Source organism: Tympanuchus pallidicinctus, unplaced genomic scaffold (genome assembly GCF_026119805.1).
Source record: "Tympanuchus pallidicinctus isolate F22 unplaced genomic scaffold, pur_lepc_1.0 scaffold1, whole genome shotgun sequence".
Lineage (NCBI taxonomy): Eukaryota > Metazoa > Chordata > Aves > Galliformes > Phasianidae > Tympanuchus > Tympanuchus pallidicinctus.
This window is the reverse complement of record NW_026294618.1, coordinates 100,229,607-100,256,040: the sequence shown is the minus strand read 5'-3', so window position 1 is coordinate 100,256,040 and position 26,434 is coordinate 100,229,607. Positions and strand designations below refer to the sequence as shown.

The window sequence follows — 26,434 nt, the reverse complement described above, 5'->3', positions numbered from 1 at the left end:
CTCAGCAACTCAACTGCACACCAAGGCAGAGAGGGTATATAGAACAGTCTTGCTGCCAATACAAGAGTTGTCAGTGACAAGCACAAATGAAAGGCTGCAAGGTACTCCAGCAAATCCCCTACAGTGGGATTTTTTACTTGGCAGGAGCAGCAGCTCAACAGAGCAACTGACATGAGTGCCTCCACTTACCCCACTCACATTCAATTTGTACATAGACAGCTAAGTTCATAGCACCACAAGTCAGAAGAATCAAAGGAGTAGGCACTGCTAGTAACAAGTAACATCAACACCCAGCACAGTAATATAACCTTATAATAGTTGATGTGTTATTTAAAAACAGAAGGTATGCTGGTGACCTATTACATCATACGTAGGGTCAGCACAGCCCAGCAGCTTTCCTATTTTATTTTGGAGACACATAGGGTATGTCTCCCATTTATAAACACAGCACATAGGTAGCAATCTCACACTAGTTTAGCATACTTTTCCTGTTTTAGGGAGGGGGAAATCAAAACAAACTACGTTAACAATCAGATTTGTCATTCAGTTCCTTATCTTGTATCTCATTATTTCTTTGGCAACAGGAGTTACAGCGTCTCCTTTATAATTCAGATGCTAGGTGGACTACACACGTTTACCTGACAGCATACATTATATGCATTACTGACTGCCAAAACAAGCTCCTTCACACTAATTTCTGGGAGGTAGATAGTTTGCTAAATTTGGTCTGCCTCTGTGGACAGTAAACAGTAATAAAAGCAAAAGCAGTTTAACAGTGCAACAACTTCACAATGGCTAACTATGGAAATTATGGTATAAGAGCTCTTCTGGCACTCTGAGAGCAGATACCAAGTCTACCCACTCCCAACCCTACCAGTGATTCAACATTTTATAATAAATACTTACATACCAATTTGAAGGAGTAGTCCACATATTCCTCAAATAGCTGTTTTTACAGCACATTTTTTCTTTTCTACAAACAATCCATATTACTATTTTACTCTTGTTACACATGAGGAGTTGAAAATAAAGCATAAATTAAGGAAATAATCAGGTTACTACAAGAGTAGATAACTAATACAAACTGTTTCTTGGGTTTCTAGAATATTTTCACCTTTGCTACTACTGCTGGAAGTACTGAACTATTGAAGTTAGCAGTATGATAGCTCATAGATCACCATTCCAACATGAAAGAATAAGAAGCCCGTTTCAAAAGTTTTATTGTTTTGTCATAAAAAAAAGTTACAGCTAGTTCAAATATGTACAAATTGCCATAAAAACAAAGCCATGTTTCATTGTACATGAGCCAAATTGTCATTACGACATGGCTATAAAGATCATCATTTTTAAAAAACTTCCCACAGGACTAAAAGAACTATTTAAACATTTATGCTCCGGAGGCCTAGTAGCAGCAGTTGTCAGCATATCTCATTACAAAAATCAGGGAGTGATAGTTGGACTAGAGTAAAAATAGGGCATTTAACTCTCAACAGATAACAAAAGAAGGATCATGGCTGCCGGTCTAGGCTTCGTTTTGGTCTAGGCTTTGTTTTAACAGCGATTAAGCGAGCACAACTGACTCCCCTTCAGAAAGAATCTTCCAAGAGTTAAGATCCATGCCTCCCATCTTTCTGTCGTTTCCTCATCTGAGTCACACTCTGTCTTCAGTTGATTTCAGTTATGCGTTCAGTCCTCTATGCATTTCATTCATTTCCTTCATCTGGGAATGAGTGGGGAAAGAGAGCACTGTCAGCTTGACTATTCAGTTACAACATTTGGATTCCTATATAAACACTCTGCACTTGGAGCTGAAGCAACATACAGTGGCATCATTCCATTCAGTGGGAACTGCAAGGCTCATGCAAATACCTCAAGCAATGACGTTTGTAATAGAACAGGACTAACAGCGCTTCCTGTGGATTGCACAGCCTTTGCTATAGATATGTAAAACGGTACTTGACTGCAGTACTGCCACCCGCCTAAATCCTAGGAAATGCAAATCGCCAATTGCCTCTGAAGCTACTGCAGAAAATACACGGTCCACTACAGGGATGAAAGAGCGGTTACAGAGTTTCAGTGCTTTTATACTCTTTTATTCTTCATACTTAAAAATACCTGCAGCACCTAATGCAAGCTTTTAACCTACACCAGAACTCCTGATCAAATTTGGATTCTAGCTAACCTGTTCAATTTCCCCAGATAGCATCAACAAAAATTACCTCTGCTTTCACGTACTTCCCTTTCCTCCTTCTTGAGACAACCTGTAAGGAAAGGACAGGTTAATTGTCAAGTTTAATTTTAAGTGAAGACCTAAACATGCTTTTTCCAACCCTTCACTTTCCATACAACACCCTTGTGTCATAATGGTGCATCCCATCACCTCTTCCCTACTCCCCAGTCTCAAAAACAATATCTAGCATTATAGTTTACAAAGGAAAACCTATTGAGAGTCCCATTACCCTGGTGCATTATCTCCCAAATTTCACTACTATTGTGGCAGCTTCTTAGAACTTACCAGAGCAATAATTCCAGCAACTACTGCAAGTACTACGATAACAATGACAGCAATAACGCCAGCAGTCAGAGACTTCATGGAAAACTCCGGTGGTACTTCATCAACATAGTAGACCATCATGTTCTCAAAAGTCAGTGCTTCGTTATCGATACTCATGTTCAGCGCGTTAAGAAAGATGGGATCACCTTTTACCTGGGGCAGGCAGCAAAAGAGACTTGCTTGTTCAGCTGGCAATAGACATCACGTAGGCATTCCAACAATTTACCTTGCATTAGCCAGCACACAGTAAGGCTACTGAACATAATGCAATACACACTTAGTCTTTCAAACTTTACCCATGACACTTACATCTTTTTCAAAGTAGTAGGCCACATCAGCTATATCCACACCCCCAGAGGATTTATCTGAGGAATTTTGCTTCAAATCAATAGTAATAGAGGGATTTTCATACTGGAATATAAAAAAAAAAACAAAAAAACCAACAACAACAATAAAACACACACCATTAAAAAATGACTAATTTAGATCCAACTATTAAATACACAGCAAAGTATTACAAAATGTGATCCAACTTGTGAGATCACATTCTAAATCAACTTTATGGTACTTCTCAAGCAAAGTTCTCATAGTATAATTCAAATTCCATGTTTTAGTGAAAAATAATTCATATATAGACTAAGCAGACAGACATGCAACTTTCCAATATTTAATTTCAGATACAGCTACTCACTAGTGCTCAGTAAGCAATATTATTTTGAAAGCCTATGGTAACATACTGTAGCACATTCACGTTTTCAAAGTAATCAACATTCCTTTTTGTTATGAATATTCACTAAAAATTATGTGCTTCTTACCGTAACACCAGCTATGTAGCGTCCATCCAACATGTAACGACTGGTAATTGTATCCTTAAGAAATCTGCAAGGATATTAAAACCATAACCATTGTAAAAAGCAAAGTACAATTATACACAACTATTTTTCCAAAGTAGGAAGACTAGTAATGTTTTTTCCTCCTGCAGTTTGTGAAAAGCTGACCGTAGGTGGCAGGTAAGCTCCAGCCCAGACTCACTTTCTCCCTGCTAGCAGCATGGGAGAGAAGGCAAGGTAATAAGAAAAAATCCTTTACGGGTCATGATAGTTTACTAAATGAAGCAGTGTGAGGAAATAAAAAAAGAAAATCCCCAGGCAGTGTCCAAGCAATAGCTACTCTGGAACCACTCCCCCCCAACCCCGATTTATTGCCAAGTGTGACATTTTATGATCTGAGGTATCTCTGGTGAATCCAGGTCAGCTGCCTCAGATGTGTCACCTGCCCATCCCCAGTCTACTCACCATGGCAGCAGAGAGAGACAAAGACCTTGACAGTATGTAAGCACTGATCAGCAACAGCTCAAACACTGGTGCTTATCAGTACAGTTTCGGTCACTTCTGCTTTGAAAAAAAGTTAACTCCAACACAGCCAGACCCAGCATAGCAGAGTTCTGTTGATTCCCAAAAGTGAAGTTGCACTTATGGAAAAATAAACAATTACTGTACTGGCAAAAAGCAGAAGACCTAACAGTCAACCTAACAGAGAATTCACAGGAAGAGGAGCTATACAGTAGGATTTTTTTTTTTTCCTCCAAGAAAATAAGCAAAATAAACTTCACAGCTACAAACACTTTTCTTGCCTTACGACCTTTGACAAAAAGGTAGGATTTTACTTCAGCCAAAAATATAGCTAACCTGTTTTGTCTCCTGCTTCTTCTTCACAGTTCCTCCCTCATCTTTGCCAGTTTAGTTTTTTGCCAGTTTCTCCTTATTACCTATATTCTACTTCTTCCTCTACCAGGAGCAATCAGTTTCCAAAATAAGATCAATTTCCATTGCAAATGAAGTTTTAAGGACCTTCATAAGTCACATCCAAGATGTCTCATAAACAAATGAGCTCACACATTTGACAATGCTTTTAAGCACGCAGTTGTTTAGGAGTACAGTAGATATCTGATAGTACATGCAGATATTTTCGCAAGACCTTCCAATCATCACTTACTTTGTTAACGTCTCTGCGTTCAGAGGAGTTTTTCTCTCAGCATGCTTCATTTCAATGATGATCCACCTGAAGTAGGATGTAAATACAGTTAATATTCTTAAAAATACATGCATGTAAAGTGTGCGCTACTGTTTCTAATCCCATGAGAGGAAAAAAAAAAAATACCACCAAACATCTTCCCTCTTCCCCATTATTTTCAAAGGAAAAAGTGACAAGTACTTATTGCTCCATGTTCAGTCCTAGGGCATTATTCATACCGACAAACCCCATAAGGCTGATCCAAACACAGGAAGGTTTTCAGGTTACAGCACACCCTATTGAGAAGACTTACATCGTCCTGACTAATTGATTGCATTTCAGGTCTGTGTCATGCTTGTCGGTTCTTCTGACACCAGCTGTGTTCACACACCAGCAGGTGGTTCCATTGCACTGCTTTGCCTTGAAGACACCATTATTTTCACATTCAGGATCGTACAGACCATCAGTATCTTGAAGCGCATCTTTGGGTTTCTCACGGCGGCCTGATTTCGTGTTTGCCATTTCAGCTTTCATCAACAGGCATTTGGAAGTCACTAAAAATAACCAGCAGAAAGTCACATTACACAACAGGAGCGTTCAGAACTCAGGCTGGGAAAGCACAAGGTTACAACAGACGTGACGGCACCCGACGCCATTACAAGGAAGAGCAGTGCACCCAAGATGTAGGTGTGCACAACATCAACACAGCAGGGGAATCTGAAAGCAAACGCTGAAGAGCTCTAGGCTACCTCAAACTAAGAGTAAGGTTTTGGTACAGAAGCTCTAGGTTTGAGGGGGAAGTCGGGATGATTACTTCGAAGGAAGCCAAGAATTAGTCTTTGAGACACCCCTGCCATTTGGGATGAACTGTTAAAGAGCATCCACACAAGTCACACGGTCGGAATCAGAAAGGCTCCGTCGCCAGCTGGTTGGCGTGGGAGGCCTGGGAGAGCCCTTCCTTCCCTCCCTATCGTTATCTCCGCCAGGAGCTCACCGCCCGTTTTCACATCTCCGCTTGAGCGCAGCCGGGGGGTTCAAAGCAGCGGGCTTTACTCACGGGTCTCGCAGCTGACGGACACACTGGAGCCGATGGAGTTGCAGTTGCAGACGCCGTCGACCAGCCTGCAGTTGGTGACGCGCTTGTTCATTGTGCAGGTGCACGCTGCAAGAGACGGGCGGCCATAAGCGCGGCGCTCCTTAGGGCGAGGCGGCAGAGGGAAGGGCCGAGCAGCCGCCCCTCGGTCCCTGAAGCGCGACGGCTCCCTTCCCGAAGCACCGCTCCCCCCAGGACCCTCCCGCCCACCGCCCACCGCCCACCCATTGAAGCCGGGCCGCTCCAAGGACGACGCGGCAGCCGTAGCCACCAACGGGTGAGAGAAGCGCGGCCGCCGGGCACCGCCGCCCCCGGCCCAGCGGAGAGGGGGCGCCATTTTGTGGCGCCACAGGAGCCGCTCCGCGGGGAGCGAGGGGTCGCGGTGCGGAGGAACGCGGGCACTCACAGTCCTGAGCGCAGGCAGCGGCGCAGAGCAGCAGCAGGAGCGCGGCCCCGCGGAGCAGCTCCATGGCTTCGCGGCACGGAGGGGCCGGGGAAAGGCTTCCGAGGAGCGGGCCGGGGAGAGCGAGCGCTGCGTGCGCGGCGGGACCCGGTGTGAGCCGCCCGACAGGTCGGGCAGGTGGTGGTGCGCCGCGCCCTGCCGGCTCCGGTTACACCTGGGACGGGCGGGGGGCGGCGGCACCGCCTCTCGGACTGCGAGGGCAGTTAAACCACCGCCTCCTCCTCCCCCCGCACCTAGGCGAAACTGGAGAGAGCAGGGCGGACCCGATCTCACCTACCTTCCCTTCCCCGGCCCAAATATAGCCTCTTCCGGCGGCCCAGCAGGGAAACGAGCTGGGATGGGTGGTGGGAGCGCCCTGAGGCGCGGTCGGTGCTGAGGAAGAGGGGGTGAAACTGTGCGGCTCTGGGGTGTCGGTAGGGGATGGTGTCCCTGCTGCCGGCAGAGCGAGTCACTGGGATTCGGGTCTGCGCACCGCCACTGGGTCTGCCTCCGCTCATGGCCGTCGTGCTCTATTGTCAGCACTCATGGGTGTTCGGAGTCTCTATGGTCGTGCTGTTGCAGGCTGAGGAGTTGAGGATTGACGTTGCTCAAATTCAGTATACCTTTCCATAAACACTGAACTCTTTAACAGAAATAATGATAATCCCTCGGGAAAAACAACCAAACAGAAAAAAACCAACTAGATCACCAGTGCACACAGGGTACACTTTCTTAAGGTTCTTCTTTACATGTATTTCAAAAGCAGTGTGGTAAACTCCATGCTAGGCCGCTGTGCTTTAGGCCTGCTCTGGAAGGTGTTGCTCTGGCACCAGGATATGCACTTTCCTCATCCCAAAAATGCAGTCTGCTTCACAGAACACAAAACGGTCAGTAGAGTAAAAGGAGAGGAAGTCAGGCAGGAAAGCCTGCTGCTGTTTTTAGAATTGCTTTCCAAACTGTGACAGTGATGTCAAAGCATAAGACAAAAGGTTGGCAAGGGATACCAAAAACAGTTTCTGATTTATTTTTTTTTAATGTATTTGTTTCTTCGATTAAAAACAAGCAAATACCTGGATCTTTCAGGAAGGTATAGCAGTGTCTTGGAAACTAAGTGGTTTTAGTGAAAGAGAAAACCAGAATGACGTGCTGCATTTGTGAGAAATCAATGAAATTTCCAAAGACAGTCGAAACTTCCTCTTGCCTGTGTTTACATTGGCTGTACAATACAAACATGTCGCCACTCCTTTTTAGGTGCAGATCTTGGTTAATGAAACTGTTTAGAACCTTTGTGTGTTCTGAAAAGTAAGCACAGGGTAGCTGTCTTCGTGATCTGTTTCTGCACAGCTGTGTTTGTGCTGCATCTTGGGTTTTGTATTCACTATGGTCTAAAGGGCTCTGCTGAAATCAAAGAGGAGCTGTCTCCTATGGATCTCAGTTAGAGTGTTCTCAGGGGCTTGGGACAGCCTGCTTGAGACTCTTCCAGAATTTTCTTGATTTTTCTTGCAGGTTTGAGTGGCTTAATAACAGTCTTCTGGTCTAGTTTTAAGAGACTTGAATTAACAGCATCACATTAGCAAAGGGAAATCTTGGAAAGATTGGAAAATCTCAGGCATAGACTTTTCACAGTGTTGCTGTCAGATGATGTCATTCTGCTTAAAGATGGGCAGGGTCAGTAGGCTCAGGAAAGCCCATTTGATTGTAAACCTCACTTTGTATTTAAATTTATTGTTGTTCATTTCCTTTTTTTTTTTCTTTTTTTCTTTTTTCCCCAAAATGAAGAGTTCCACAGCCTCCAAACTGCCTCCAAACTGTGGATGGGTCTTTGCTGTCAGTGTACAACGGCACCACCTTCAGTCTCTGAAGATGGAACGGACTTAGGATATTTGTGTGGCCTGAGGAAGCCCAATTCAGTGAATTTTGGCCTTTTCGGGTGATTCATTTCATCCTCGCTCAACTGTCAGCAGTAGGAAGCCCTACTGTAACTGCACTGAAAAGATAGGTGCACTGTATTGCTTTCTGTAGAACAGCATTTGATTTTGCCCCAGTTTGCAGAATGAATGCAGATTTCATTATCTTTATTTCCTCAGCTTTCCACATAGAATGAAGTTGTTTATATATATCAACATTGCTCAGTATCTTAGAAACAGAGGGAATTGCTCTCCATGATGTTGTTCCACGGCAAAGCTTTGGGAATGAAAGACCATTCTCAACAGCATGAATTTTAGTCTCTTTCCAGTTTATTTTGAGGAAGCTTCTCCATAGAATCCAAGCCAGTGGATCAGGCATGTGGTTAAAATGGTAAAACAACACGAGTATTGAAATTCCTTAATTACAGAGACATCCCAGTCAGTGTCTGGAGAGAAGGTGGGAAATACATTACATTATTCAATGTCTGTCCTAAATAAACGTTCCTCACTGTACAGCTCTCAAGGTAGGGTCTTGCTCACTGCTTACAAATAGGACAGTTTCATCAGCAGTTGGAGATACCTCTTCTTATCAAATAGCTGAATGCTTATGAAGCAGTGCAGTGTAGGCTAGTTGTGGTTTACACTTATTAAAGCATAATTATAGCTCAGACTTGCTACAGTTTAAATGCTACAAACACATTACTGGTTCTATCATGCATCAAAAATGTTTTGATCACTAGGCTCAGGGGAACATGTAAACCCATCTTTGACAAACTTACATGATCAGCTTCATATCTGATCATTTATATAATTTATATCTCCAGACCTGTTTAGAGATTAAAGTTAGTTCACTTCCCAGCTAAACTTCAAGAGCTATGGAGGCCAGTGGGAGATTTTCCATTGATGTCAGTGAACTGTGGATCAGGTCTGAGGAGATAAATCCAGTTCTTTCAGAAGCCAGTAGGAATTGGGGTGATAATGGGACACAGCCTGGGTCTTTACCACGTGATTTGGGTGAATGGGCTTGTGACACTCCACAGACATAGTAAATGGCCAAAATCTGCTTTCAGGGAAAGTTGCAAGAATCTGTGAGTCACTCCTGAAGCACCAGGAAATGCTGAAGGTGGGGCTGTGACATGAACTGTGGTCAACAGATGGAGAGATGAGTGGGGAGAGGATGACAGGTTTCGCTGGAGTATTTGGCAATCTAGCTCTAACTGAGATTTTTTTAGAGGCTTCAAATCTGGCCAGTTTTGGGCGTGCTCTTCTGAGGATGACCAAAGGTTTGTCCCTAGCAAATAGGCCCTGTATTATGCCAAAGCACAAAAGACAGTGCTACTGCTGTTTGCCCACAAAATGAACGATGTTGGAAAAGCTGTGATGATTGGTTAGGTCTGACGAAGTTATGAACAAACAGGAACAGTTCTGCACTCCAGTGACAAGTTTTTTGTAAACTCAGACACTTCCTATTAGGATATTTGTATAATGTTATTTTTATTTTTATTTTTATGTTTATTTTTATTTTTATTTATTTTTTATTGCAGACTCTATTGTCTACACAGAATGAAGCCTTGAAAGGACCATAAGAAGAGACAAAACTGGAAAATTATATATAGTGTCTTGTTCACTATATGTTTCTGAACATGCCAGACCTTCACAAACCAATGCGTGCTTCTGCTCACTGTACCAACACTGACTTATTTTTGAGCAGCGTTATGTACAGTCAAGTACTATTATGTTTATTTTTGCCTTGTTTCCAGATAGTTTTGAATACTGAAAGTTTATAAAAGTAATAGTATTTGTTTGTTTTGCTGGAATTGTTGTGCACACTGGAGATGGAAATTAGATCAGAGGCAATGGCAGCACTCAAAAGCCTGTCCTCATCTTAGAAGCTCACAGCTTGGTACTCCATCAAGCTGCAAACCTTTGGCTGAAAGTAAGAGTGTCTGAAGCAAACAGCTGTTGGTTCAGAGGTTCTTAAAACTAGACGGGGTGCAACCACAGGAGAGAAATGCTCATGTAATTAACGTGTGTTCTATTTGCATCTTTGAGGATTATAGAAACCAACCTGTCTGATACATCATGGCATCCTCACCTTTCTTCTAGGGCTTGGTCTTAGCCCCAGTGGGTGGGGTCACTAACTGACTCATCATTCCTCACTTTACTGCCCTGGAAACACATCTTCATGACTCTTATACCTACAGAGTATTTAGAACATCTGTTGTCATCATTCAAAGCTGCTTAAAATGCCCAGCATGAGAAGTAAAAACTGGAGTAAGTCTATATCCAGACTACTTTGTAGCTGGGAGGCAAGCATATTCAAAGCAGGTGGTTATACAGGCAGATAGCTGTCCTGTTTCTCAGTATGGTGGCAGTACTTCCCTTGTGACCTGGAGGTGTCTGCCATTAAATCTCCTTGTGTTGGATTGAGCGTGCACAGGTCACTGCAAGACAAGCTAGAGTAGATTTGTGGTTTGTCAGTCAGCTAATGCACAGGAGCAGCCTATGAACGGAGTTGGACCTGGCAGTATGCAGAAGACATCTATTCCTCAAAGAGAACAGGGTCACAGCAAGCACACAGGCAGTTTCCATGGAGCGGCGAACCTGCTGTAAATCCCCACCCAGTCTTGCCTCATTGCAACACGTATGTGTAGTCATACCCAAAGCAAAGGTGAACAAATAGAGCGATGAGACGAGCAGAAAAATCTAAGCCCACAAACATCACTGAGCAAAGCACCGTGAGCCGCACAGAGCAGGGGTAAAGAAGTTAGGTGTGCCATAGCTCACACTGTGAGGTGAAACTGAAATAAATGGCTTCTGTGTTGAAACACCTTTCCTTTCCTACTTTATCCTGTATTTATTTATTTATTTACTTATTTCTGTTTCGATTAGCACTAGCTGCTACCAAAGTCCATCTGTTTTCCTTTGCACTTTAATTTACAGCCCTTGTTAGTCATTTTATTGCTTCAGGTTCTGAGGGAAAAAAACTTTTACAACTTGTGATTGCTGATCTCAAGCAAACCAGAGCTTTTTGACCTGGCACAGGGGGGTAATTATAGAGCCCATTGCTTCTTGGGAGGGGCATTCAATATTTAACAAACTGTGGCAAGTCTCGTTTAACCCTTTGGAGCTTGGACCATTGGATGGCAGTGAAAAAAACACATGTTGAGGCTCTCCAGCTCACAATGTAATTCATCTGTTTTTAGTCTTTTAAGTTTTGCCTTTCTGCTACTGAGCTTGGAGCTGTTTCTTTCATCACAGCATTGGGAGGATAGGAGGCAAAATACTTGCATCAGAAAACATGTCTTTCCTTACTTTGGATATTACTGCTGCCTTATTGTTAGTTAATCCTGTCATAGTCTTCTGAGTGCCCTGCTGTCAAAATAAAGTCTCTTGACAATAGAGAAATTATACTCTCTTAATTACCACTATTGTTTCATATTACAGGGGCTGTGGTCATGGACAAAGATTCAGTTGTGATCAGCAGCATAAAAACAGTATAAATAGATACCTTGTGTTTGAAAGAGTTTGCGATCTGAATTATGCAACAGCAAACCGTGAGTTAAAGCTGAACTTAGGAATGGGGCATGAGATCAGAAAGATTTACAGTTTGCCCAACTCCAGAATCATAAGCCAGCTAACTGGAGTCTGAAGGCACTTGCCTATTCCTCATCCACGCAGCCGGCTGTTAGTTCAAGTACTGGCAAATTCTCCTTCAGAAAAATACTAGGGCATTGTTTTGAAGGCACCAAACTTGTTACGTGTGTTATTTCCCTAGATAAAAAAGATAGATTTATTTACTGGATAGTAAGTTGCCCATATGTGCCACAATATTGTGTATTACGGTGCACATATATATCAACATTAATGAGACCGTGCATGCGTGTTGCTGTTCACTAGACGTGAATGGGAAATTTTCAGCTGGCGTGATTTTATAGAAACATTTTATTTTATTTAAGTAAAAGCTCTGGAAGTTGTATTGCTTCAGCTATGTTTTCATTGGTAGGATCTTTGAAGCCTGGTGTTTGCTTGTTGTTCCTGAGAGGAAAGAGGGAATACCTACAGACTGAAGTGTTTACATTTTCCACTGCAAATGTGGGTAGCCTCCACATGCGCAGTATGCTGGGAGCTCTGGGGCTTGGTCAGCACACCTGCTCCTTGCTCCTGCACCTGTGTCTTGGGAAGCCTGCTGCTCTGCAGCTGGAAGAAATGGCTGTGGGTCATGGCAGCACAGAGCAGTCTGGTTCATTAGGGCTCTTTGCACAATACAGGATGAAGAAACTGCAAGAGCGCAACTGGGTAATGAATACCCATGCTTATTAAATGCTCACTAACGTGCAAATACCCAACTTCCAGTGGCTGCTAAAAGTTAAAATGTTGTGAGAGACATCAGGAGGTTAAAAAAAAATCACTATATAGAGTACTGCACACCTCACGTCCTTTCCCCTTAAAGCAAACACGCACTTAAGAGGTGGGAGCTGCTGATGTTGAGAGACACAGCGTTGGTTCCTCATTAGCTTTGCTGTGACACGATGGTGAAGACCTAGCATAGTCTCACCTGTTTATTTTGGCAATTAATTGGAACTCTTGAGGTAAGACTATTTTGTTTCATTTTATAACCAGCACAGAAGAGCCAATCCTTAAAATAAATCTTAAATGCTTCCACTGATTTGAGTGGGTTAGGTTCATACAGGATATATCCATCTATTATAGAAGTAGAAGTGAACAGCAAGTTCAGACTTATGTCCCCAGTATTTAATCTAGATGTGCTGTTATGGAGCACCTGGCTGTTCAGAAGCTGCGTGTTTAGACACGCGCTGGATTTGCTGGTGACCTTGACATTCTTCTGCCATTTGTTGTTTTAATGTAGGCAGTACATTTCTTACTCACTGCCTTATTTCCAAATGATTTTTTAAATATAGTTTCTGAATTTCTTAGCTCTCAAGAGCAACCAGAGCTATTCTTGGCCTTATGTATTAGAAAACCCTGATGAGTGCTTAGAAGTTCTTTTCAGGTAAACAAAGCAGACAACAATTTCCGTGTCCATCCATCCATCACTGACATACACTTAAGTGGCACTAGAGCATTTTAATTTTAATCACACGGTAGCATTTGTTGACAGCAGGGATTTATCATGAAGGCTCCTTTCTCACATCATTAGCTGCTGGTTAGAGTACCAAACAGGTAAGCCATATTCAGGCTGTTACGTGTGTGGCCCTAGTCCAGGAACTCGAGTGCTGCAGTGATGTGCTATTTCATGCAACTCCTCTAAATCCTTACTCTCCCTTCCCACATAAAGAAACAGGTTACTAGTGAGAGATGTGGATTCAGGTCGTGTATCTGTTTCTTTTTAAATTTTCTGACACTCACTACAGTGTATATTCTAAAAGAAATATGTCCAGGGTTTCATTTTGAGATGAGTGCTTGCATTTCCCTACATGTCTTTAGGAACAGAGTTCTCATCCTGCATGTTTCATTTCATCTACATTGACTGAGGCTGGGTTCCCCTGTCAAGGCCAGGAGTCCTGTCTACAAGGAAGAGAACTGTTCTGTTTTTTTTTTTCCTCTCATCTCATACTCGGCAATAAGAAAATTCTATCATTGGAAAAATGCGTATTTTATTGTGAACAGTGATGTGTACTTAGAAGAACCATCTTCCTGACCTCCTGAGAAGAGATAGACCAGGTGTTCTTCCAGTGGGACTTTTATCTTTCTCAAACAACAAAACCCCATTAAAAGGATACTGGATGTCAAAGGCATTTGTTTTCCTCCTGTACAATTTTTTTTTCTGCCATACTTATTAATCTGTATGTAAATAACTCATTCATTGAAAACTCCTTAATTGTTATTTTGTAATTTAAAGTAAGTAAACTGCCTTCCCTTCACCTTTTTGGACCTAGCTACTGAGTAGCTACGTAACCCTGTGTCACGTAATTGAGTTCCAGTGCATGAATACGATCTTCTTTATTTTTCAAAAATAAGATCCTGTGAAAATTCAAACACAGATCTTAATCATTATCTATAGAGAAAAGCACTGAAACAACAGGTAGAGACGAAGATAGCTCAACTGATCTAACCTCTTCCTTTAGGAAGGACTCAGAATTAAGCCTAGGTAGGAAAACAGAGAAGGGCTGCGTTGTTTCTGTTTTAAGTGAAACAGTGCCCCCTGATGTTCATTGAGCTACTTGCAAATCAGAGAACTAAGGATTTCCTTTCAGATACGCTTGGATGAACTGTTAAACGAACTCCTGGACGCTGTAGTTAATGATATGCCAGGCTGATAAAGTTTTGTTTCCTTGTTTTTACCCTGTTAAATAACTTCTTACCATGTACCCAGTAGAGACCGACTCAGAGTCGGTTATGTTTCCACAGATAGCACATATTCATCAGTTACCCTTGGGATAATTACCATACACGTGTCTATCTCAGGTAGTGATTTATGAAGTTCCCAGTCTTCTATTCCATGGTCTTTTCTACTATTTAGCATCTTTTAGCATCACGACCAGTCCAACTGATGCCTTTTACTTCATCCAGTGGTCTTCCTCTCTAGCTGAACGTTCTCCACTGATGCATGCTCAGTAGAACGTCTATTATTAGTAATTTATAGGTGCCAAAATCACAACATTTGTTCACTCAGCACTGGCCAGTCTGAACATCTGCTTGTCCTTGGATAGAGATAAATTATACTGAGGTGCTGGAAAAGGAGGATGAAGGGGAGTATCTGGACATCTGCCTGTTGCATCCCAGTCTACTCCTGGTGTGAGGCAGTTTGGCCTCGGGTGGAGCCCTGCCTTCCTTTGATGATAAGCCTAGTCGTGTCTTTTCAGTATTGTGTTTCTTTAGCTAAAGGTGTCGTGTTAAAACAGAGGAATGCTTTTACAACGTTGCTAGACAGCAGGCAGCTGGTTTCAGCACAGCTTATTATAGAGGGTACAGCTTATTAGAGAGGGAAGAGCAACAGCTCCACACATCGCTGCGAGACAGCGGCATCTCACCGCGGCGCAACCGCCGCCTGCCAAGCAACAACCGTGCCCGCTTCTGATTGGCTGGGCGGGCTCCGCCCAGGGCTGTCGGCGGGTGGGGAAGTTAAGAATGCCTCGCCTCTTGATTGGCTGAAGCGGCAGCCTCCCGCGCTCCGATTGGCTGCCAAGGACGCCGTCTCGCGCTGGGGCGTGGCGTGAAAGGCGGTTCGCTGAGGAGCGGGCGGGTCGCTGCGAGAGGCGGTCGGTGTGTCTGAAGCGCTCGCTGCGCGGGAGGCGAATGATGTTGCTGGCTCTCGTGAGCCTTATCGTAAGTGTGTCGGCTGAGTTCTTACTCAGTGGGCTGCTGTGAGCCTGCCTCGGACAGCCTCCCCTCTGCGTAGGCCCTGCTGGAGGAGTAAAGTCGCTTTCTCCCGATGCAAGACAGCTTTCCTCACGCTTCTCTTGGCATCCCCGCGTTTGCGGTTACAAACGAGCTAAAGGAAAGCCAGCTGCCCGGCTCAGCAGCAATACAGCTCATCTCAGCATCGGCAGGCAGGCCGGCTCCGCTGAAGACGCGTGGTGTGAACAAAGCACGGCAGCGCTGCTCAGTGCCCGTTCTTCTAGTTAACCAAGTCCTTCCCTGCAGGGACCTTGGCTCGCCACCATGTGGCACAGCCTGGTGCGTGACACACCTCCTGCTGCCCACCTGAAGCCCAACGCCATCAGAGCCCCGCAGCAGAAAAAGGTGGTCAGACCGAATCGGCGTTCTTCCCGAAAGAGGCTAGGAAACTGTGAGAAACGTGTTCGTAATGGTACCTGCGGACAGCTAAAGCCGCCGGGCCTTGTTATTCAGCGCCAGGAGATGACAGCTTTCTTTAAACTCTTTGGTAGGTCGCTATTAGATACCGATTGACTGCACTGTAGGCAGCTCTTCACGAAGTCTGTTTTCTAAACTCGGAGATAATTTGGGGATGCTGTTGATATAGATGCTAACAGCCGTGCCTTAGGTTAACGTGTTTTACTGTTGTTAAATTCCAGTGTATGTTTAATGCCTAAATTAAAATACAGGGAGGCTGTATTTGTAAACTGAACTGCTGACGAGCATCTTTGTTGTAGATGATGATCTAATTCAAGACTTCCTATGGATGGACAGTTGCTGCAAAATTGCAGACAAGGTAAATGTAGTTAATGCTAATCTATCTTGAAAGTCTGCTGCTAATCACTTGATACTACAGTAAGAATACCACTTGTATTTTTTTTCCTAATACGTTTTTATGGAGGCTTTGAGAAAACCCAATTTATGCTTTCTTTGTTGATAAGGCACTTTGGTGTGAGACAAACATTCTAAGAGTTTTCTGTACTGTTATATTGAAATAATGTATTAATGCTTAATAATGAATGTAACGCTTCACATTTTACAACAGTATCTTTTGGCAATGACATTCGTTTACTTCAAGAGGGCTAACTTCACAATACATGAGCATACCAGACTCAATTTCTTTCTTGCTCTGTAAGTATTCTTAAATAATTATTAACAAAATTTTGGCGTTAGCTTGTTGCTTTTTGATGATTCTGATACACAGTAAGACATCATAACCAGTTTGTAGTTGTTTGGGTACTATATGAAGCAAAGAAACGTGATCTTCACATCATATATAGTTAGTGCAAATTGAACGTTGTTTTCCTGATTTCCAACTTGAGTAGCAGGGATGTTTGCATTGGTACTGTAATTTATAGCATGGACCTCTGCCTACAGAACTCTCAATCTCTGATCTTTGTATGGATTAAAATAAATACGCAATAAAATAAATGCAGGACGATAGATAAGAGATAGAAATGTCTTATGTTTCTCTTGTAAGACCCCATTTAATATTTTGTAAGCTTTCAAGTCATTTGCTCTGAAAGGATTCATAATGATGCACAACTTACTAATAAAGTTTCTGACAAGATGATTTGAGTCAACAGTAAAAACATAGCTAAGTAATTTCTGAGAATCGCTTTCCTGAATACTTACAAAAATTCCTATACATTGAAACAGAGGTGCAATGATGAACCTGCAATGATGAAGCCTTTATTGAGCCTATATACCTCTGTATTTGGCCAAGAAAATATAGCATACTGACAGATTCAGTACTTTGTTTCATAGTTACAGAGCACAGGTAATCTTTTCCTATAAGAGAAGCTGCTCTGATTTGCACACCAGTGCAGGGAGAAAGGTGGCTGTTTTTTTTGCCATGAACATCCATAGATCAAGGAGGAGAAAGTTGTCTGGCTCCTACGATGGGAGAAAAAGCAGTCCCAGAACTGATAGAGGACTAGAAAGGGCCAAAGGGTCTCACTGGGCTGGGACTAGAGAGAAGACTTGCAGTCTTGCAAGTGAGGAGACTAAAAGTAGTAATTTTTTCAGGTATGATTTGTATGGGTTATTAAACTAAAATTAGGTGAAAGCTGTCAGGATATATGAATTCTTACATACCTATTTATTTAGGAGGCTCTTGGGTAAAGTGTTTCAATAATAGCTTACCATAAATTTATATTTATCTAAAAGATACATGTAAAACTTTCTGACTGAGAACATATTGTTATCTGGAAAGAAGACTGCTTTATTAGAAATTTTTTTCCTTAGAATATTAGGAAAAATAACTAGTATGTCTCTTAGTGTTAGAACTCACATTCATATGACAATTTGAGATTGAATAACAGACACAAACATATATATATATTTCAAGGTATCTGGCAAATACAGTGGAAGAAGAGAACGAAGAATCAAAGTATGAGATTTTCCCATGGGCTCTGGGAAATAACTGGAGAATGCTCTTTCCTGATTTCTTAAAGTTAAGGGATCATCTGTGGAGTAGAATTGACTACAGGGCTATTGTAAGCAGACGTTGCTGTGAAGAGGTAGGGACAGTTTTAATACCGTAGATACCGAAACTACAACAATTAATACCAATTAACAGTATAGCTCCACGCTAACAATTGCTTCCCTAAAGTGAGTAGATGAGCCACAGGAAGGAAAAGGTGGAGCTTTTCCTTCATCAGTTTTTTTTCTTCTGCATTCAAAATACAATCTTTGAAACAATGGTTTTAAGGTAAACTAGAATATTTTGTTATGCTACAGTTTCAAGCTCTAAGGACGAGAATCTTTCTGCTTTGTGCAAATAATTTTGCTTAAAGTATATTATTAGCTGCTAAACATCATTCACTGCGGAAATACTTTTGTGTGCATCTTTGCTTTACAAATTTCGAGTTTGTACACAAAGTGAAACCTTTAAGTAGCACCGCAGGTGAAATTTTACTCTCTTAACAGTTAACAATGTAACTTTAACAGACTTGGTAAGGCAATGGTTTTTCACTTTATTTCGAAAAAGAAAGGACATGCTTTTAACATGCTTTGTTAATGTGTTGTTACAACCTCCATTTTTCAAACATACTGGGGGGTAAAAGGCATTCCTTGCTTTCCAGATGACATCTATCTGTCTGAAAAAGCCCTGCTATGTTTGAAGAACATAATGTTTACTACAGCTGGTGGAAAAGAAAATCTGTTCTGGGAATGGGATGAGATGCTTATGGGAAAAATACAAGCAATGAGGCAAGAGTGGAGTGTGCTTCAGAGCACACCGTACCAACTTGGTTGTTGTGAGTTTAATGACTTTGTGAGCCAGAAGATCCATCTAGTTTATGTTTAATAGTAAAAGACAACAACTTCAGTCCAACAAATAAAGCATAACCTGGCATTTGTGATGCTTTACTTATCACATTTAAACATCTGAATACAACCAGTCCACTTATTCTCGCCTGCGTTAGCAAAACTAGTGAGACTGAGGCAGACAAGGTACCTCTTCTCTAGTCTTAGTTTTGTTATATGTGAATTGGATCCCTTGTTCTCAGCTGTATGTTTGCCAGTTATTTTCACTTCTGATGGAATGGTTGCTCTGCTAGGTAATGGCTATTGCTCCAACACATTACATCTGGCAGCGAGAACGCTCTGTGTACCACAGTGGAGCCATAAGGAACTACAACAAAGATAAAATTCTGCTGCCACGAGGACCTAATAATTCTCCTATCCCCTGTTACGTCTGTGGTAACAAAGGAAGATTTGTACGACTGGGATTGTCATCTTCCTCCTCATCTGCTAGCAGTTTAGAAGAGTTATGTTCATCCCAGGATTCGAAGGACACCTTTGCAATTGAAAAAATGCTAGTTGACTCTCCTGCTTCTGCCCAAGGTATGGTTAAATACTGCAAATATTTTTGAATTAGTTTGGGCAACTGAGGCTGTATTTGCCCTTTAAACCACAGTAAGGACCGCTTTATCCTTGGTGTGGTAAGATGATCTGTCTCCTTTAAGTGCAGCTCTGTCTTTGACAGAATTTATGCCAGATACTCTTTCAGAGTTGGGGCATGTATGGAAAAGAATATAGGAGTTTATTGCAAAAACTGTTTTATAGAATAGAATCTTTACACAGCAAACCACTCAAAGCTGTCTCCTGAGCCTTTACATGAGAAGCCTCTGATACTCAGAGCAGTTATGTCTAATCTTTCATTACAGTTGAGAGTGGAACCTCTGAGATGTAAACTTCCTGTGCTAAGGCCCCTGTTCTGCAAAGACATATTGCAGTATTCTTAGTATTAATTATTTATTACTTCCTTATTAAGGGTTAGAGTTTCAATTAATTAACCTTCAAGTTCCAGCTCTGTGTCTGATTTGACCATTTGAGTACCTCATAGCAAAGCTAATAAATACCATGGCAGATCTCAGCATAGTTTCTGGAAAAAAAAGCTATTCTTATCAACAACTGGTATCTTTTCTTAGAAACGAGCACAGCTTTTATCTAAAGAACAAGTTCAGTGAATTTCAGTTTCCATTACAGTTGTGCAAACACTATTCTTGCAGAACCCAATAGCGACCAGGTGGTATGTAGCCAAGTTGGAAGCTGCTTCACTAGCATCTCAGAAGTTTTCTTACCAATTTTATTCCCCCTCCTGATTTCTGGTAGACTGTCAGAGCCTGTCCAGCAAAAGGAGAAGAGATAATACCTGGAACCAAGACAACTCCATGGATTGGTTTACAATGAATGAAGAATGAAATGCATTGAACAAAGAAACAGAGGCTGTGCTTTGCCGAACAATTGGTGTTGCACTGCCGTGCCATACACGATGACTGTTAAAACATTTCCCTTTAAATAGCAAGTAGGATTTAGGAGTCTGATAGGCAGTAGAAATCAAAGCAGGAATTACCTGGAAGTTACAAAACTTGCAAAACATAGCTATTTTGTAACTCTTTATTCTGATACAACCTCAGGTTAGCAGCTAACAGCAGCAGCATCAAGAAAGTGGTGGTCGAAACTTTCTCAGCTTGGTGAGGAATGCTAATTGAAAAACAAAACTAGTTACTATTTCAATATTCAATTTCAAGTTTTTAATATTGAATTTCTAGTTTATTATAGTTAGTTTAGTTTATTATAGTTAGTTTAGTTTATTATAGTTAGTTTATTATAGTTAGTTTATTATAGTTAGTTTATTATAGTTAGTTTATTATAGTTAGTTTATTATAGTTAGTTTATTTATTAGTTAGTTTATTTATTAGTTAGTTTATTTATTAGTTAGTTTATTTATTAGTTAGTTTATTTATTAGTTAGTTTATTTATTAGTTAGTTTATTTATTAGTTTATTATAGTTAGTTTATTAGAATTTCTATTGAATTTCTAGTTTATTATAAGTTTCATGATCTTGTGATACAGTAATATGTCAAGTGCTAGTATAGATGTTGTTATTTTTGAAAATATTTTAAAATTTACAATAAAAGCATTTTCTCAAGTATCTCACCTGAATGAGCGTCCTGCCAACGCGATGGTCTTGCAACGTAAGGTGCTGAGCAGTGTGTTTCAGCATCATCAGGAAATGATTCTGTGAGAAGTACATCTTTTTGTATAATTCTTTCCAACAGGTTTGAGAACATGCACCCCTCAGACTGCAGCTACCGATGCACATTCATTTTCTTTATCCCACTCTTAAAGTGCTTTGTTGTCATCTATCAGTACTTTTAGACCTCTCTGCTCTACACTGAATTTCACAACCCCATATCAGCCATATATTTATATAAGGTATATATATATATATATATATATATATATATATATATATATATATATTTTACTTGCTAAGACAGTATAAATTGAATACAGGGCATACGGGTATCATTTCCATAGGGAATCCTTCAGCCCATCACAATCCTCAGCAAAAGGACTGAATTTTGTTTAAAAATTTCAAAACAGTCAGGAAGGACAGTCGTTCTGCATTTGCAGATTGTCATATATTTTCTGTTTAGCCCGGATTTTTATCTTTGGGTAGTCAAAATTGCACTAACAATCTTATTAACAATACTATTCTTACCATCGCCTTCACCTTCGTTAAGAACTATTTGATCCAGAGTTTGGATTTCATCACATTCTTTGTGTTGAGGATCTTCCTCGATATCTTCTTGAGTTTCCACTCTTTGGCTTGATTTGCAGTTCTTGATTTTAGCAGGGAGCACCAACCAATTTCTATGAGTTACCTCAACGATCTTTTCACAGGCAAAAGGGAGCCTGCATGTCCGTATTCTGTCTAAAAGGTCTATAACCTGTGTGATGCTTTTGAAGAAATGCAAAGGATAAAGGAATATTTTAAGAACTCCAATCAGTATTATAGACTTAGTTCTATTGCCTTTGCCATATTCTTTACCTTAGGGTTTTTTGCACATCCTTCCATTTTAGGATAAAGGAACTAGCAACTCGACTACTGAATTGAACACAATAGTTATTTTGAGGATGTCATTAACTAAAACCTCTCAGTGACCACAGTAAGTGTTCTGAAGGAACCAAAGGATGTAGACAAGTGTGATTTATACCGAGTGCAACTCCTAAAAAAGGAAATAAATGAAAAATGCAACAACAACAAAAAAAGCATATATACATATATACATATATATAGGTTACTTCCATTAGAGTTGGATGGGTATTTTAGGAGAGCATGGTTTAGCAACAATTTCAGGTGATGCCTGTATAAATGTTGAAGTGCCAGAGGTAAATACTTACTTAGCTAAATACACAGCACACACACCACCCTCTTTAAGACTGGGGTGTACAACAGGCAGAGCAGATTGAGGGTTAAGCATATCCAGAACTATCTGCAAGAGAATTATGTTTTTCTGTTACAATACTTGAAAAACAACATTTATGTATGGAAAACTGATGCATGCTACAGCAAGGCAGTTTTATTAATGCTCCTGAACAGCTTAGAGAAACCTGAGTTCCCCAATCTATGAAAACAAGCCCATGCTATTTCCACCTGAATTTCTATTACTGCAGGAAGTCACGTGTTCACCAGCAAGGCAGCTCTGTACTCACATTAAACCTCCTACTAATTAAACTCTGTAATGTTATTAAAGCTGCATTTACTAACACCTTTGGATATCTTGTTTGTAAATGTTAACAAGCTCAAATGCATCTGTGTGATGAAGTGATCAGGCTACGGTCTAAATGTGTAGTTTGCTGCTGGTTTCAAGGTTTAGAAAACTTCAGTCTCAGTTACCCATCCTTTATTTCTTTTTGGTAGAAATCTATTCAAATTGTAAAACAGTGAGAAATGCAGTATCTGATCCTTCCTGTGGACTGTTGCATTTAAAGTTTTTAAAGATCATGTATTTTTATGCTAGCTATTCTGTTTCTTCACTTAAACTCTTTTCCCACATTGTCATTTGGAGTATTAATGTAATTAGTTTGTCTTTTTAGAAACATTCTGTATTCTGTGCAGCTGATAGCCAAGTGTTTACATATTCATATTTTCAATAAGCTTGTGTAATTTCTTTAAATTTAATGCTTAAAATATTATGCCTTACTCATATACAAGAATTTCTGCATTTCTCCAAAATCAAAGCAAGTAAGTATGTTCTTACAAGGCAAGAACAAGATTTTGCTATTTTTCTGTTACTGCAGCTTGATTCTTTCATTTGGGAAAATGTAGATGGAACCTGGTGCAAAAAAAAAAAAAAAATCAGGATCATCTGCTAGCTGGTGTTAAGTTAGATTTGGGAATCCCACTGCAAGTGACAGCACCTGAGTTTTCGAGTCACACAGAAAACAACTGTTGATTTATGTCACGTATGGATTATTTGGACTTACTGCATCAAATGTTAAAGATTTCATATCCTCAGCAGCTCTTGAGATGTCTTTAAGAATGAAATCCACGTTATCTGGCCACTCCTCCATATGTCCTATTTTCCACGTTGTGCGCCAATGCCTGTAGTTCTTCTTTGCTAAGTTGTGATGGTCATCTCTGATTTCATAGCTGATAACACGTCCCTCGGGCCCAACTTACAACAACAACAACAAAATACGAGATGTACTATTTTCCCATCCATACTGAGTAATTTAGAAAAAAGATAGCGATGTAAGTGACAAGAAATATGCCTCAAAATCTCCAATTCATTTTAGGAAATAAGCACATATGTAACGTCTTCCTGCAAAGTAACTCTCTGCAGGAAAAGATGACTTGAGTACCTGCGGCCTTGTGAACCCTTGATTCTTCTGCTACAGCTACCAGGGAGCAGCTGAGAAAGCTGCAATGCAGTTTGCTACCCTTAGATACCATAAAGCAGATTTGAAAGCAATGGTATTAAATTATTACTATTTTTTTAAACAAAGGTTTACTGTTCTCCCCCCACCTTTTCCTTTAGAATTCAGCAAAGGCTAGGAAAATCCCCAGGCCTGCTCACTGACCTCACCCCATGGACAAGCTTTACAAGTGTACTTCCTGATTTATACATGGTTACTGTTTATAACCATAATTGCCTTATTATGTAAGCATAAACTTACCATCTTGAAATCTTCACTATGAGTCCAATTCACAACATTCTTCATAGAGGAAGTGTTATCAGGCTTTCCAGGCAAAGACAGCAGTGTGTACATTGCTGTATTATTCTGTGCTTGTATGATTCTCTTTTCTCAACTACCATCCCATTAACTTCTTACTCCTCGCTACTTTTATTGGGCAAAGACAGCTTTCCACAAGGAACAGCTCACCATGACTTTTTAAGCTATTCTGAGCCAGCAGGCTCCTTTCTTCATCTATTTGATCCCGTGAATCCTTTCAGAAAAGCAAAGAAAACAGGTTGTTTCACCTCAAACAACTACAAAACAGATGGACTCCAGGAAAACTAAACTACTGTGGGGTGCAGCCAAGAGGGGCAGTTCTGCCCACATCCTGCCCCAGCCCCATTTACCTGCCAATTCCCCTCTGCAGTTACCAGCTCCTGACCGTGCAGGGAACAGGACAGGAAACTGAAATGGCAAGAAACTAAACCTGCAGTCTACAAAAAGAGGAAGAACAGCCTTCTGCCAGATTGCCTTCCCAAGACAGTTGATAATAGCATTAAGTGGTTTACAAGCACAAGTGAAAAGGCACGACAGTTCGACTGAGTGCAACAGCTCTCTACCTTCTAGAGCAATGAAATCTAAGTCAGACCAGGCTAGCTCATTGCTTGAAAAAACAAACAACACAAACATTTTCATTATTCATGTCACAAAGTAAGGAGACTGGAGGAAGGCTCTGGTGTACTAGAAACCCAGCAGTAATGAGAACTAAACCTTACCTTTCAGGAGGGTGACTCTTTATACAACAACCCTCAAAATACAAAGTATAGTTCCTGCATAGGGCCAGGCACAGGCTTCCTTTAAGTCAGCAGAGTTTATGTGAATGTTAAAAGTGCTGCACAACTTTTAAGAGTTGACTGCAACTGTTTGATCAGCTTAAAAACAACATAAGGAAGCACTGAACAGCCTGAAGATGGAAAGGCCTTACAGCAGGATGTGGGTAGGCTGGATTGTTGGGCTGATGGCAATCTATGAGCTTCAACAAAGCCACGTACTGGGTCATGCACTTTGGTCACAACAACCCCATAAATCGCTACAGGTTTGGGGCAGAGTGGCTGGAAAAGGATCTGGGGATGTTAGCTGTCAGTGTGAGCATGTGGGCAAGAAGGCCAATGACATCCTGGGTTGTATCAAATAGAGCAGCCAGCAGGAGCAGGGAGGTGATCATCCTCCTGTACTCAGCACTGGTGAGGTCACACTCGAGTGCTGTGTTCAGCGTTCAGGGGCCTCTTATTACAAGAAAGACATTGAGGCTCTGGAGTGTGTCCAGAGAAGGGCAGCAAAGCTGTGAAGGGTCTGGAGCACAAGTTTTATCGGGAGCAGCTAAAGGAACTGGGATTGGCCGGTCTGGAGAAGAGGAGGCTCAGGGGGAAACCTTACTGATCACTACAACTGCCTGAAGGGAGGCAGTGAGGTGGGGTTGGCCTCTTCTCCCAGGTAACAGTGATAGGATAAGTGACAGGATAAGTGGTGATGGCCTCGGGTTGCACCAGGGATGGTTCAGGCTTGGTATTAGGAAAAACTTCTCAGAAACAGTGGTTTGCATTGGCACGGGCTGCTCAGAGAGATGGTGGAGCCACTGCCCCTGGAGGTGACAAGAAATGCTTAGCTGTGGCACTGAGGGATGTGGTCAGTGGGCACGGTGGGGGTAGTAGCTGGACACGATGATCTTAGGGGTCCTTTTCTACAGTTCTGATAATTGCGCTGCATTTCTAAGAGCAGAGTCTTACCTGCTCTTGACAGAAACAAGCTCAGAGCACCAGACCCGCTGCCACTCTCCAACACAACATCTCCTGGGTGGACATCCATCATCATCAGCATAGCACTGATATCCTAGGGGAGACAAAGTCACGACACGTTACTTTGAAACGAAGGTGAGGCCCACCCCGGCCCCCTGACCGTCCCGCCGGTACCTTGGGGTAGGCGATGGTGGGTCCCCGCGGCATCAGCAGCACGTACTCGTCCAGCGAGGGCCGCCTCAGCAGCAGCCGCGCCCCGGCCGAAGAGCGCAGCAGCTGCCCGGGCAGCTGCCCAATGATGTCCCGGTGCGGCAGGAGCCCGCCGTGCGAGTTCAGCACCGCGCCCGCCTCCAAGCGGCACAGCAGCTTCAGCGTCGCGTTGTGCTTCCTCCGCAGCTCCGCCAGCGCCAGCTCCCCCGCGCGGAGCGGGCTGAGGCGCGCCGCCATTTTCTCCTCGCGAGGTCCCTGCGGGGAAGGCGCTGCGGTGGGCGCCGCGCTCGGTGCCGCCATTTTCTCCTCGGGAGGCGCCTGCGAGGAGGCCGAGGAGCGGGGCTCCGCGCAGCGCTCCACCGCCGCAGCCTGCTCCGGCGGCAGCAGCCGCTTCAGTCTCTCCAAAGGCGACAGCGAAGCCTCCCACGCCCTCCTCGGCCTCCGCCCGTCGGACGCTGAGGATAAGGCCCGCCGGAGGAGCCGGGCGGGAGCCACCATCCTGCAGGCGACGCGCTCTGTGATGACGCCATCCCGCAGGCGGCGCGCTCTGTGATGACGCCATCCCGGTCGCGTCACGGGGAGCGCGGCGCACGCGCGCGG

At 42.3% G+C, this 26,434-nt stretch overlaps 3 protein-coding genes across 5 annotated transcripts; 1 reads left to right on the top strand and 2 right to left on the bottom strand.

The window, feature by feature from the left end:
* Nucleotides 1–1,203: 1,203 nt before the first annotated feature.
* EPCAM (epithelial cell adhesion molecule) lies at nucleotides 1,204–5,997 on the bottom strand. Its single transcript, XM_052682387.1, is given in 10 exon segments — nucleotides 1,204–1,720; nucleotides 2,220–2,261; nucleotides 2,516–2,707; nucleotides 2,864–2,965; nucleotides 3,370–3,433; nucleotides 4,550–4,615; nucleotides 4,881–5,121; nucleotides 5,625–5,784; nucleotides 5,786–5,967; nucleotides 5,970–5,997. Coding segments are annotated over 10 exon segments (1,119 nt in total). The 3' UTR covers nucleotides 1,204–1,678.
* Nucleotides 5,870–20,126, top strand: SPDYA (speedy/RINGO cell cycle regulator family member A). Of its 3 annotated transcripts, XM_052682408.1 has the most exons (8): nucleotides 5,870–5,937; nucleotides 9,554–12,601; nucleotides 15,618–15,858; nucleotides 16,088–16,146; nucleotides 16,396–16,481; nucleotides 17,701–17,872; nucleotides 18,914–19,199; nucleotides 19,971–20,126. In XM_052682408.1, exons 3-8 carry the CDS (start codon nucleotides 15,636–15,638, stop codon nucleotides 20,057–20,059), a joined length of 915 nt encoding a protein of 304 aa, XP_052538368.1. In that variant the 5' UTR covers nucleotides 5,870–5,937; nucleotides 9,554–12,601; nucleotides 15,618–15,635; the 3' UTR covers nucleotides 20,060–20,126. The 3 variants fall into 3 exon arrangements, with proteins under 3 accessions (XP_052538368.1, XP_052538361.1, XP_052538369.1); XM_052682401.1 differs by lacking the exons at nucleotides 5,870–5,937; nucleotides 9,554–12,601 and adding an exon at nucleotides 15,057–15,299; XM_052682409.1 differs by lacking the exons at nucleotides 5,870–5,937; nucleotides 9,554–12,601; nucleotides 16,396–16,481; nucleotides 17,701–17,872 and adding an exon at nucleotides 15,059–15,299.
* A 115-nt stretch (nucleotides 20,127–20,241) lies between these two features.
* On the bottom strand, nucleotides 20,242–26,371 carry TRMT61B (tRNA methyltransferase 61B). The gene is made up of 7 exons (XM_052682372.1): nucleotides 25,799–26,371; nucleotides 25,616–25,718; nucleotides 23,136–23,326; nucleotides 22,050–22,141; nucleotides 21,367–21,605; nucleotides 20,800–20,880; nucleotides 20,242–20,342 (listed from the first exon to the last, which is right to left on the bottom strand). Exons 1-7 carry the CDS (start codon nucleotides 26,330–26,332, stop codon nucleotides 20,299–20,301), a joined length of 1,284 nt encoding a protein of 427 aa, XP_052538332.1. The 5' UTR covers nucleotides 26,333–26,371; the 3' UTR covers nucleotides 20,242–20,298.
* Nucleotides 26,372–26,434: the final 63 nt, after the last annotated feature.